The 14,520-nt window shown below is 35.9% G+C and overlaps 1 protein-coding gene across 1 annotated transcript in view; it reads right to left on the minus strand.

Annotated features, from left to right (window-relative positions):
* Positions 1-14,520, minus strand: part of POLB (DNA polymerase beta) — a 29,997-nt gene that overhangs the window by 4,808 nt on the left and 10,669 nt on the right. Inside the window, exons 6-11 of the mRNA XM_047856868.1 lie at positions 13,949-13,998; positions 11,747-11,798; positions 10,097-10,151; positions 9,927-9,999; positions 4,966-5,036; positions 3,767-3,853 (exon numbers count right to left, since the gene is read on the minus strand). Of these exons, the coding sequence (XP_047712824.1) occupies positions 3,767-3,853; positions 4,966-5,036; positions 9,927-9,999; positions 10,097-10,151; positions 11,747-11,798; positions 13,949-13,998 (388 nt within the window). The remainder of the gene's footprint in view (positions 1-3,766; positions 3,854-4,965; positions 5,037-9,926; positions 10,000-10,096; positions 10,152-11,746; positions 11,799-13,948; positions 13,999-14,520) is intronic.

The following is a 14,520-nucleotide window of genomic DNA, read 5'->3' on the forward strand; positions in this document are numbered from 1 at the left end:
GGTATAAACGTTCAACAACAGCACACCTGTATCCCTTGGATAAACACCTAGTAGTGCAATTGCTGGGTCGTAGGGCAGTTCTATTTTTAGTTTTTTGAGGAACCTCCATACTGTTTTCCAGAGTGGCTGCACCAGTGTGCATTCCCATGTTGTTGTTTTTTTTTAAAGTAAGCTCTACGACCAACATAGGGCTTGAACTCACGACCCTGAGATCAAGAGTCACATGCTCTAAAGACTGTGCCAGCCAGGCACCCAGGTTTATTCCATTTTCTAAGGTGACTTTGTTTTTCAGCCAATTTCCTTTCAGAAACTTAAAATATCTCAGCTTCTTTGACTATCTCTGCTGAAGCTCATGCACTCAGGGCAACTGCTCTGACTCCTGCCGAGCTTTCTGCTTGGGTGACTCCCTTACCTCAAGTCCTCTTTCAAGTCTCCTCTTCTCAAAGGGGCTGCTTCTGACCATCCTATTCAATGCTGTTTCCTACCTGCCCATCTCCCCATACCCTCCTTTTCTTTTTTTAAAAATAGTACTTATTATCTTAACCTAACACGTGATTTACCTATTTATTATGGTCATTGTGGTTTTTTTTAATTTATTTTTTTAATGTTTATTTAGTTTCGAGAGAGAAAGAGACAGAGTGTGAGTGGTGGCAGGCAGACAGACAGGGAGACACAGAATCTGAAGCAGGCTCCAGCCTCTGAGTTGTCAGTACAGAGCCCGACATGGGGCTTGAATCCATGAACTGTGAGATCATGACCTGACGCTTAACCGAGACACCTAGGTGCCCCTATTATGGTCATGTAAACCATCACTCCCTTCCCACACTGTCCCAACTATAAATTCTCCTGAAATTCAGATACATCCCAGGAGATGTACTGAAAAGTGGTAGATGCTTAATGTATATTTGTTGAACTGACTGAACACACCTTTCTCATCCTATTGGCACTCATTCTCCCTGTTTTGTTCTCTCATATCACCATCCTCTCTCACTTTCTGTCCCTCTTTTTGTTTCCCAATTTAATCCCTACCAGGTCGCTCTCCTCTACTGATCTGTTTCCAAACAGAAATACTGTATCTATATTATATCACATCATACTATATTAGTGTAACACTTTGTACTACTCTTTTGAAGATTCACTCTATGAAGATAGTTGTACAAACCCTTCAGTGTCCATGTATGTTACTTAATTTGATCTGTATAACTGTCATTTGACACAGCACAAGTGTATCATTTTATAGGTAAAAATATTAAGGCCTTACAGAGGTAAAGCAACTTGCCTAATGTCACACGATCCATTAGTCACGGAGCCAGAATAAGATTTTAGAGCTTCTGTATATTCCTCCACAATGCAACATACCAACACACACCTTTTCTTTGCAATAAGGTACCAATTACCCCTTATTGCCTCCAAAATAAATTGACTTGAAAGCTAACCTGGATTGCTCCTCATCCTACCACATACCAATTATAAATGTCAAACAGCAGGCTCACACATGGCATTTTTTTAAGCTTCAGAGAATATATGAGCCACATGTACAGTATCCAAACTTTATACACAAACCATCCACTAGGATGGATTCCTATGTCACAACACAAAGACCTCAGTTTCTTGCTCAAACTATAAAAACAAACAAAAAACCCGCTTTATTATTATGTTCACCTGTTTTCTTTTGGAAAATAGATTTGGGGAATTCTCTTTTTGGCAATAACTATATACATGCTGTTAGGACTATGACTGAGAGAATGGGAAGGCAAGATGGAGTGAAGGTTTCCAGCCTTGTACTAGGATTGTTGAGTGGCCCTAGTCTTTCAAGCATCACATGTGCAATAAGGTCTGAACCAGCCTGGTTTGTAGCAGTCACTGGAATTTGGCTGACAGACAAAGGTCTTCTCTTCTTTGACTGAGCACTTACTGGGGTAACCCAATTCCACCACTGCCAGCAACGCTTTATGTTTACATACACGTGGCTACCCACCTTTCCTTTTTAGGTTATACCCAGCCCACCAGTTTGTAATTTTTCTTTGTATTCTTGCTAGCTGGATTACTAGCCTCTGTTGGTGTTGCCTCTGGATCTCTGTTTGAGCACAGCAGAATACTGTTCAGACTGCAAAAAAAATGTTCCTGCTATTGCATTGCATAAACACCTTCCTGGTCACTAACTCTGAAAAGAGCAGGTGCGCTTCCCCAGTAGAAGTCCTAGGGCCTTTCACAGAGATGACTAGAGGAGGTAGAGAGTTAGGCCAGAAGGGGTCCCCAGAATATCCCCAGGTATACCAGGACACTTTCCTACAATGAAAAAAAAAATTCAACTTGTCTACCACATGTTATTTTTAGGATTTTATCTGATTGAATGCTCTTTAAATGTAAGATTATTTTACACAGATTTATTTTTTATGCAGATTCATTTTGGTGAATATAATCAATTTCAACTTCAACTTAAAAGGGATGTTCCTAGAGCATATATAAACCCTATTTTTAATAACATCTCACATGTCTATATTTCTGGGCATATAGTAAAAGCTCCAAATCAGACAGATTTGGGAGAACAGCTCATAGATTTAATTCCTAAAGACTTGACTAGAATTTTATTTTTACCTTTCCCAAAGTTCTTTGGAAACATTATAAAATGTGACCAACTTTGGCAATAGTTTCATAGCCCAATAAAATCATCCTGTTGAATTTAATGACATGATTTTCTGTGTGTCTGATTAAATATACACAACATAAAGTTTACCATTTTAACCATTTTTAAGTTTGAAGTTCTATAGCATTAAGTATATTCACACTGTTGTATAACTATCACCACCATCCGCCTCCAGAACTTCTTCACGTTCCCCAACTGAAACTCTGGGTCTGTTAAATAGTAACTCCACATTCCCCTTCCCCACAGGTCCCTGGCGAGCACTGTTCTACTTTTTGAAGGACACGATGCTTCAATGATCTATCTCAACCATCTTATCCTACTTTTGGCTAAAACCACTGTCAAATTATGCAATGAGACTCTTTCTAGTATTAGCATTTCCGCTCCCCAAAAGCACAATCTCTTTCCATTTCAGGCATATGACTTGGGAAAAGGGGACACGGAAAAAAGGAGTTTCAAGGTATGTATTTAAGTGAGCAGCAGAACAAAGGTAACCCTTTATTACCTTAGTCTTAGATTTCTACTTGCCTTGCTGTTGGTTTTTTACACAGAGATATTTATTAACCTCTTCTTAATTCATTTGCCATTTGTCTTGAATCTTCAAAGTTTAATTGCCTGGAACTCTACAGGATTTTAACAATTCATCATGATGGGTTTCACCGTGAAAATCTCTATTAACTCCTCTGCTTATCATGCTGCATAACATGTTTGTATCACATGCCCTAATTTCTTCTCTTTCTTTGGTGTTGTAATAGATTAATATTCTTCAGACAATTCTAATCTCACTTACTCAAGAATTCCAAGTCTGAGAATATGAGAACATTTGCTATTTTAGAGAAAAACTTATGATCCATTGAAGTCATTATAGAAATTTTAATAAAAGCAGATTATGCCTAATTATGTATTTCAGTAGCTCAGATTAGTTACAAGTGGAAAATTTAAAACAAAAGTCTTTACTAAAATATTCTGAGATTAGCATCTTATTAATTCTTCTCTAAACGCTCATGGATATCCTATTTACTGACTCTAATACTAACAATACTGAGAGTCACACACTTAGAATGGTTACTGAACAGTTTCTAAGATTTTTGTTCAGAAGTGTTAACTCAAACAAGTACTTACCATGAACTTGGTTTCACCTTTTGACAGAGTATCTGTAATAAAATGGACCTTCTGTAACTGCTCCACAACACGATGTAACAGCTTTGGCTATAGAAACATAAATAGGGAAAAAGAAAATAATTACTCTTTTATAGCCAGAAAACATTTTTTAAGATGAGTTTTCGAATTATCTATGGAGAAATGCCTAGCTTTCCTCTAAGTACTTTCTTCTTCTAACACAAAACTCATTTATCAAATGAAACGTATTTTTAGAAACCATCATTTTTCACCAATATCATTGATACTCTCAAACATCATTTGGGTTCGTCTGTCTCATTAAATCAAAAAGTTAGCTGCTTCATCTTTAAAAGGTATATATTCCAAGGGTGCCTGGGTGGCTCAGTCAGTTAAGCGTCTGACTTCAACTCAGGTCATGATCTCACACTCCGTGAGTTCAAGCCCTGTGCTGACAGCTCAGAGCCTGGAGCCTGCTTTGGATTCTGTGTCTCCTTCTCTCTCTGCCCCTCTGCCTCTCATGCTCTGTCTTTCTCTCTCAAAAATAAACAAACACTAAATAATTTTTTTTAAAAAAAAGTATATATTCCCAAATCAAAAATGTTTTGCCTTCATGGGTTTTTCTAACAGGGATAAAGTTTCTTAATATAACATTTTTTAGTAGGAAAATATTCTCTTAATGAAAACCTGAATATTATAGTGGATTTTTCTAAAATATCCATGATAGGCAATAAATAATTCTGGAAATGTTGTACTAAGTTTCTTTTTTGAAAATTAGACTGTCCCCCCCCACCCCCAGTTCCTTGCAGAAAAACACTATTGTGTATCCCTTTCAACCACTTACTTTGCCTTTCACAGATGTCAATCAGTACAGAGCACTTCAACTGACTTTTCAAAAAGATTAAAGCAAAAATTCATTCTGAAATATCCAACTATCATTTAGAAATGATTATTTAGGAGTGCCTGTGGGGCTCAGTCAGTTAAGTGTCCGACTCTTCATTTCAGTTCAGGTCATGATCTCACAGGTGTGAGATCGACACCCATGCTGGGCTCTGCACTGGGTGTGGAGCCTGCTTGAGATTCTCTCTCTCCTCCCTCTGCCCCTCCCCTGCTTGCACACACACACATGCTTTCTCTCTCAAAAAAAAGAAAATGATATTTACTGTTGTGTAAAACAGCATATTTGACTAGAAATTCTGCAGTACCTGTTTAGTTGATTCAGAGGTAAAGCTTGGATGGGTGAGAAGGACATCCATGTCACCACTGGACTCTGCACCTATGATAACAAAAAATATGTATGGAATTCCCTATGTGAATTTATAAATTAGCAGGCAAATACAAAACCAAAGTGATGTCACACTGAGGAGCTTTACTTCTTGTAGACTAACTATATTTCACAGCACTTCATATTCAGAGTTAGTTAAAAGATTTCAATTTTCTGTCCAACTGTTCAGGTATACTAATATAAACTGCAGAATCTGGAATAACAACAGTGATTGGCATTAAATGTGCATTACATACAGTTGGTGAGTTTAATGTACTAAAAATGCACCTAGGGGCACCTGGGTAGCTCAGTCGGTTAAGCGTCTGACTTCAGCTCAGGTCATGATCTCACGGTTCATGAGTTCAAGCCCTGCATCAGGCTCTGTGCTGACAGCTGGGAGCCTGGAGCCTGCTTCGGATTCTGTGTCTCCCTCCATCTCTGCCTCTCCCCCACCCGTGCTCTGTCTTTCTCTCAAAAATAAATAAATGTTAAAAACAAAAAATTAAAACAAAATGCACCTAAATACTCAATAATGAATAAAAACAATATTGAAAGACTTTTTTCCAAAAAAAGATATACAGATGGCCAACAGATACATGAAAAGATGCTCATCATCACTCATCATCAGGGAAACAAAAATCAAAAGAACAATGAGATTATCACCTCACACTTGTCAGAATGGCTAAAATCAAAAACACAAAAAACAGTGTTGGCGAGGATGTGGAGAAAAAGGAACCCTCATGTACTGTTGGTAGGAATGTAAACTGGTGTAGCCACTGTGGAAGACAGTATAGATGTTTCTCAAAAAATTAAAAATCAAATTACCATATGATCCAGTAATTCCACTAATAGGCATTTACCCAAAGAAAATAAAGACACTACTTCAAAAACATACATGCACCCCTACGTTTACTGCAACATTATTTACAATAGCTAAGACACGGGAGCAATGAAGTGTCCAGCAATAGATGACCCAAGTGTTCACTGATAGATGAATAGATAAAGAAGATGTGGTCTAGGGGCGCCCGGGTGGCTCAGTTGGTTAAGCGTCCGACTTCGGCTCAGGTCATGATCTCGCGGTTTGTGGGTTCGAGCCCCATATCAGCTTAGAGCCTGGAACCTGCTTCAGATTCTGTGTCATCCTCTCTCTCTGCCCCTCCTCCACTTGTGATCTGTCTCTGTCTCTCAAAAATGAATAAATGTAAAAAAAAAAAAAAAAAACAATTTAAATTTCTGGGGCACCTGGGTGGCTTAGTTGGTTAGGTGACTGACTTTTGACTCAGGTCATGATCTCACAGTTCATGAGTTCGAGCCCTGCGTCAGGCTCTGTGCTGACAGCTCAGAGCCTGGAGCCTGTTTCGGATTCTGTATCTCCTCCTCTCTCTCTGCCACCCCCTCCCCCATGCTCATGCTCATGCTCTGTCTCTCAATAATAAATAAATGTTAAAAAAAATTTTATAAAGAAATAAAAATAAAAAGATGTGGTCTATATATACAATGGAATATTGCTCAGCATAAAAAAAAGAATGAATCTTGCCATTTGCGACAATATGGATGGATGTAGAGTGTATTATACTAAGTGAAATAAGTCAGTCAGAGAAAGACAAATACCATACAATTTCACTCATGTGTGGAATTTAAGAAACCAAACACATGAACAAAGAAAAAATGAGACACACCTAAAAACAGACTCTTAAATATAGAGAACAAACTGGTGGTTCCCAGAGGTGAGGTGAGGTAGGTGAGGGGATGGGTGAAATAGGTGAAGGGGATTAAGAGTACTTATCATGATGAGCACTGAGTAATGCACAGAATAGTTGAACCATTATATTGTATACCTGAAAACAACTATATGTTAATTAGTAAATCCTCATTATGAAAAAAGCTTTAAAATACAACTATGAACACTATATATCTAAAAACTTCAAATTAAACACTATGTTCTAACTCTGTAAAGGCTAATCAGAAAATCCATTCCAACTCTTACATCTCAATTCATTTAATGAATATTAGTAAAAATTACTATTATGGTATCATGGATAAGAATATAGCACTTTATAATGACTTAGGTTTTTATTTTGACCCCCACTCTACAACCACATAACTTTAGAAAGGTTACATACAGTTATTTATACTTTCTTTTATTATAAAACTATAAAAGTTTGTGTTCCTTTCAATGGATTTTCATTTTAAATGTCTTTTGTTTCAATATTACAAATGTGGACTGTATATTCCTTTAGACCTCAGTTTCTCTGCCTATAAACTACTAAAAACTACTCTATTGGCCATTGTACAACTAAGAATAATATGTAAAAGCATCTAGAATAGTGCCTGCCGCACAGTTAGCATAAAATAATACTGTTTATCTCCTTTCTTTGCATTTTTGTAAGTACAATATATGCAAAACATACTTTTGGTCACTGAAGATATGGCAGTGTCTCTGGACCACCACTTTATGCATCAATAATCTTTAACCAGATATTTAAACATAAAGAAGACTAGATTCATTGTGTGCTGTTCCCAGGACATTCAAGGAAGCTATTTTAAGAAAGAAAATTTTGTCTTCTTTTCTTCTCATTTCTCTTAAAAGTTGTGTCTTTTACCATCAACCTACTACCCAAAATGCATTACTCTATCCATTTAAAAAACAAAACAATTACTTTAGCATAAAAAGGGAAATAACCCAAGAGTCTATTAACAAAGGACCAAATAAATAAAGTATGAAACACCGACATAACCAAATGTTATGAAGCTATAAAAAAGAACAGGGGTGCCTGGGTGGCTCAGTCAGTTGGTTAAGCGTCCAACTTTGGCTCAGGTCCTGATCTCATGGGTTATGAGTTGGAGCCCCGCATCCGGCTCTCTGCTGATAGCTCAGAGCCTAGAGCCTGCTTTGGATTCTGTGTCTTCCCCTCTCTCTGACCCTCCCCCGCTCACACACTGTGTCTGTCTCTCAATAATAAATAAATGTTAAAAAAAAAAAATAAAAAAGAATAAACATGCTCTCTATATACTGATGTGGAAAAGATCTCCAAGATATGCTTTATTAAGAAGGTACATACTGTGTATATACTATGTTACTTTTGTGAAAGGCGGAGGAGGACAGCAAGAACGTGTATTCATTAGGTAAAGATAATGTGGTATGAATATACAATGGAATGTTACTCAGTCCTAAAAAAGAATGAGATCTTGTCATTTTTGACAGTATGGATGGACCTAGAGAGTATTACGCTAAGTGAAATAAGTCAGAGAAAGATAAATACCATATGATTCATTTATATGTGGAATCTAAAAAACAAAACAAACTACAAATAAAACAGAAACAGACTTATAAATACAGAGAACTGGTAGCTGCCAGAGGTAGGGCTAAGTGGGGGGATGGATAAAATAGGTGAAAGCGATTAGGACGTAAAAATTTCCAGTCATAAATAAGTCATGGAGATGAGAAGTACAGCATAGTTAACACAGTCAGTATTGTATTAACATTGTATGGTGAGAGATGGAAACTACACTTATTGTGGTGAGCACCGTGTAGTGTACAGAATTGTCACCACTATGTTGTACCCCTGAAACTAATATAACATTGTATGTCAACTATACTTCAATAATAAAAAGATTTTAAATAAATAAAAAAAACAAAACGGGAAAAAAGGATATATATTTACATTCATTTATATTTACTTGTAAAACCACTGAAAGAACACACAGGAAAGTGGTCATTAATGGGACAGTGGTGGGAGGGAGTGGAAAGAGTGAACTAGGACAGGGTAGAAGGGAAACTTCTTAGTGTATACCTTTTTTATATTAAAGCATGCAACCATATGATCTACTCAATAAAAGCAAAACTAAAATAGAAATACTGAAATCCAGAAAGGCTGTCATCTTCAACTGAGCATGCATTTGGCCTGCTGTGTATCCAAGTCTGTGTTCTGAAAATACAGATTCTAAGGCCCCACCTAAAAAGATTGTTATTTAGTAGGTTTGTAGCAGAGTACAACAATGTGTACTTTTCTTTTTAAACTTTCTAGGTATTTCTGATGCACAGAAAAACTCAAACAACTGGTTAACTTTAATCCTCTCATTTTGCAAATATGGAAAAGGGGATGTGAAGAGACAGACTTACTTCAATCATGTAGTGACAGTAGATTTGGCCTCAGGGCCCAAGTCTTTTGGTCCCAGTCCTATGTTCTTTCTACTTGTCAACAATTATTGATGTGGCACTTTCCTCTCCCAGCTCCAGATTCTTAAAGCAGCTACCCTGAGAATTTGTGGTAGCTCATTACCTACTGCTTAAGCAATACTCCAAAGGTGGCCAGGGATTCAGTCAGATAACTATTCCAAAAGTTTTAAATCAAGTTTTGGTATTACAATTTTTAAAGTTAATATTTTAAAATTTATATTACCCTTCCATATTCTGAGCCAGTAAGAAACCAGGATTCTCTTGGTTCCCACTTTGCTCACATTCACATAGAATGAGATCATCTGAAGGACCTGGTTGTTGTGAGAACTGGTTTGGAATTAGTGCTTCAGAGACAGTATTTTTAGATTCGTTACAGAAAACTTAGAAAATAAAAAAAGTTAAAAAAAAAAACCACCACCATCTTCCCACAGCTTTACTAGCATGTAGTCAATTGCTCCTAGGCTCTTAATATATATAAAATTGTTTTATAAAATTTGTTAAAGCTAGTCATTAAAATATCATCCTATAATAAAATAAGGATGAATTTTCTAATTTTTAATACATATTCCTATCTATAAACAAATAAACTTAGATAATACTCAACTGGATCTTAGTATATCTATAAAGTAACACAAATTACATCTCTTCCATTTTTTTTTTGGTATACATTAGGCAATTATAATATCAAGGCATGAATAACCTAAGATCAGGAAGTATGTTACCTCTTCTGAAACTGCCACAGACTGTAGCAATGTATTCAGAATCCACTTTTTTAACTTCATTTAGTACAATATCCTAATAGAAAAAAAATTAAGTCAGTATTCTAAAAATGGCTTTTCAACAAGTGACATTGTCAATTCTAATCAAAGAATACAATTCAGCACACGCTTACTTGCATTTGTAACATCTCTTCACGAGGAATTCTTTTCTCAAAGTCCTCAAAATATCTATAAAGACAGAATAAGTAGACAAACGATTTTTGTGAAATTTAAATCTTCTTAAAAAATAAACTGCCTACCATATCAAGTGTCCTTATCCCAGTACATCATTCAAAAATCAAGACTAGCACTTAGTAAGAAGATAACAGTAAAAATGGAGGGTAAGGGTAAGTTTGTTTCTTAACTTAGACTAAAATTTTTAAGTGTCATTCTTTATGGTATTCCAGATACTCCATCTAAACTTCTTTTAAATAAACTTCACATTCCTATAAGAGTAAGTAAATATATTTAAATAAACTTCACATTTCCTATACCAAGAGTAAGTTAGTATATTTCCAAAGTGGACTGCTCCCTCCACTTTGTGTATAAGTCACGGGGTTACAGTTTATTGCTCTTAAATCCTGCAAAATTATCATATTTTAAAACATTATCCTATGAATCCAGATAACATTATGCTATGTGAAAGAAGGCATTCACAAAAGATCACATATTGTATGATTTCATTTATATGAAACGACCAGAAAAGGCAAATCTATATTGACAGAAAGTATATTAATGGTTGTCAGAAGAGGGGGTGGGGGTAGAGTGGGGGTGGGGGGTGGGTGGAGAGAGAGGGGCAGGTAGAGAGAAATGGGGAGTAAATGCCAATAGGTATGGGTTCTTTTTGGGATATAACAAAGATGTTCTAAAATCAACTGTCGTTATGGTTGCACAATTCCATGGATATACTAAAAACCACTGAACTGTATACTTTATAAAAGGATGAATTGTATGGTATCTGAATTATATTTCAATAAAGCTGTTACAAAAATATCTCAGTATGAAATAACATCTAAAACTGATAAAGCACCTGCTCAAAACCACCTCTCACAACAACCAAGTTCTTCAGAAGATCTCTATTGAGTAAATGCAAGGAAAGGGAGGACTACACCATCCTGGTTTCTGACCGGCTCAGAGTCTTAGAAGAGCAGTGTGAGTTTAGAGGATTATGGTGAGGCATCAACAGGGCTAACCTGCCAACAAGACTGTAAGACAGGAAGTGATACCTGCTTATGTACTATGCATTACGAAAGGGATTCCAGATTGTATCAGCACACAAAATAATTACTGATGCTGATATACAACATTCCTACACCATTATTTAGGTCTTTGGGTTTTTATCTTTTTCTAATTTAGCATTCCGTACTCACGTCCTAGCTTCTTGGGCAGACTCTAAACTTCTTAAGAGCTACACTGATCCTGTTTATAACCTTACCCCAGACCTGACACAATGCTTTCTACAATAGTTAAGCACAAAATAAACACCTGCTAACTGACTGATGCACTCAGTCCTATGTATTTTAAGAGGAAGTTCCTCCCTGAAGTCAAGAGCATGAGGGAAATACTCAACACAAGAAAGCAAACTAGAAGGCAATAACAAGATGTGTGAAAACAGGCATATTCTCTACAAAAGCTGCAACAAATCTTAGTATTCCTGAAATAGAAAAATGATTGTGTTTAGCTAAGTTTGAAGAATTATTATGGTGTATGGAAGAAGAATAGCTATAAAAAAATTTTACTTTTACATCTTACGTGTCAAAATAAAAGAAAATTTGCTATCTTACTTCAGCCCAATTCGCTGATGATGGTTCAACTTATCTTCATGTTTCCTGAGATCTGTATAGAAGACATATAAAGTTGAGGTGCTAATTTAAACATTCTTGGGAAAAAAGTCGCTAAATTTAGTGATCCTTTTTACAAAGAACTACCAGGAAAATACACTGAAATGACTTTGAAAAGATAAAAAAATTCTGATATTAAGAACTAGATAAAAGTTTCTTCAAATCAATGTAGTAAAATCTAACAGTTGATTTCATGATTTTTATTTACTGAATCAAAATTTCAATTATAGTTACACAGAATAATAGATTAAACATGCCAGGATCATACCACACTTCACTGACTATAGCAAAAAGCAGCATTATAAGAACCTATATTGCTTAATTTATGGTTCATAGCAGCAATAGCCACAACTTCTGAATGTTTTAGGACTATGTTAGTTTATATTGCCCATTTGTTCATTTACTCCTTCATTCAACTAGTATTTATTGAGTAGTAACTTGTATAGGCACTGTGGCTGAAATCCTGTTGAAAGGAAAAGTGTTATCTTCATTATTTTGATTAAAAAGCTGTCACATCATATCTGAAATCTAGAAGTGATGTTCCTTCACTGGGCATAAGTACAGGAGTAAGCCTTGTTAAAGAAACAGCAAGATAAGTATGCTTCCAAAGCAATTTCTACAGTCACCCTTATATTCACATAGATTCTCTCTGGAGATACAAAATGGAGAAAAACAAAAATCTTTATAATACATGGAGCACTTAATATTTGTCATAGTTCTGTGTACATAGTAAACACTGAAAATGCAATGGAACTAATGAATTTGTAATATGTAAGGATATAGATGTTGACAGTTATATTACATATCTGTGAATTGTGAAATACTGTAAAAACCATTATAGGTGATCTCTGACACTCCCAAGGGATGCAACTTCTGTTTAAAAACAAATTCTTGACCCCTTTAACCAATATTTCACTCAGATAAACCAAATATGCCACAGGCAGAAGAGCCCAAACCCTCTCTGAGATGCAGATATAGTAGAGTTCATTCTCTTGCTATGTGACTCACACAAATTCTTAACTTTGCAGTATTACTAATTAATCATGCCTCTTGAGAGTCAGTTACCACTTTTAAGTACTTACTACATACCAAGAACTGTGCACTAAGTGCTTTTCATACATTACTGCTTTAAATCATATGAGGTAGAAATTATGATAGCATTTTGCAGCTAAGAAACCAAAGCACCATGATCATCATCAATTCTAATAAAGTGGTGGAGAATGGATTCAAACCCAGGTTCATCTCTAGAACCTGTCCACCTAACCATTTCGGTTGCTTGCAGATAGTTGAATCCACAAATATTAAACCCCAAATGCTGTAATAAATCTATCTATATTGTATACTGTACATACATACTATAATAAATATACTGTAATAAATCTACCTATATATAGTATATACCCTTTAAAAAGTATGAAGAAATAAATTATATTCAAAGGATTACTATACTAGGTTTAGGGAATATGTTTATAATTACTTGATTTAGGCTCTATTTTTATCACTTCTTTGAAATCAAAAATTCCTTAAGTATTGCAAGCCTCTTACAGAATCTTTCTCCATGTATATCACTTTGCTTTTAAGGCTGAATGTGTAGGATTCTGTTGTCTAAAATTTCACTAGAGAAACAAAAGGCAATTTAAATTGTTTCAAAATCTACAAATGAAATCACTGCATTTAGGGGCGCCTGGGTGGCGCAGTCAGTTAAGGGTCCGACTTCAGCCAGGTCACGATCTCGAGGTCCGTGAGTTCGAGCCCCGCGTCAGGCTCTGGGCTGATGGCTCAGAGCCTGGAGCCTGTTTCCGATTCTGTGTCTCCCTCTCTCTCTGCCCCTCCCCCGCTCATGCTCTGTCTCTCTCTGTCCCAAAAATAAATAAATGTTGAAAAAAAAAAATTAAAAAAAAAAAATCACTGCATTTAAATAAAGAAGCCACCTCCTCTTCTTCTGAGTAATAAACCTAAACAAGTTTAATATAGGAATAAAAGCTCTACTTTACATCTACTCTCTGCTATAGAGTTAAAATGAAAGTCTTACCATTCCTATTTACTAGTTGAGAAAAGGTTTTTCAAGTTCTAGTTTGCTAGAGCATTAACCATCCTTCAGGAGCATATGTGACCTGGGACTGGTGACCTATTGTACATACTCACCTTCTAATGTTTTAATCCCTTCATCTACAAACTTCCTTGCAGCAGATGGGCTACAAAAAAAGAAAAGCATTATCTAAATATCAAGTGAAACTCAGGACCCCTTAATAACAAATAACCAAGTTTTATTCCTTCTAATATTTTAATGTTAGATTATTTAATGAGGTTCTAATTCTAATGTTTTAATCCCTTCATCTACAAACTTCCTTGCAGCAGATGGGCTACAAAAAAAGAAAAGCATTATCTAAATATCAAGTGAAACTCAGGACCCCTTAATAACAAATAACCAAGTATGTCTTCTCTTGTCAAACATGAAGAGTTACTGTGAAGCTAAACAAGACCTGTTAAAATGTGGTGTGATTTTATCCAAAGAGAAGAATTCCTGAAGTCTCAATCTAGGAAGACAACCATGAACCTGGATATGAAACAGACATCCAAGCAGCTAGGTGCTATAGTACACATATACCTTAATTCATCAGACAGACATACAAACAAGAAAACAGTTCTTTCATTCAAACAATTAACTGAGAGCCTATTATGTGTCAGATACTCTTCTAGGTGCTGAAAATACAGCA

The sequence above is a fragment of the Prionailurus viverrinus genome, chromosome B1 (genome assembly GCF_022837055.1).
Source record: "Prionailurus viverrinus isolate Anna chromosome B1, UM_Priviv_1.0, whole genome shotgun sequence".
Taxonomy (NCBI): Eukaryota; Metazoa; Chordata; class Mammalia; order Carnivora; family Felidae; genus Prionailurus; species Prionailurus viverrinus.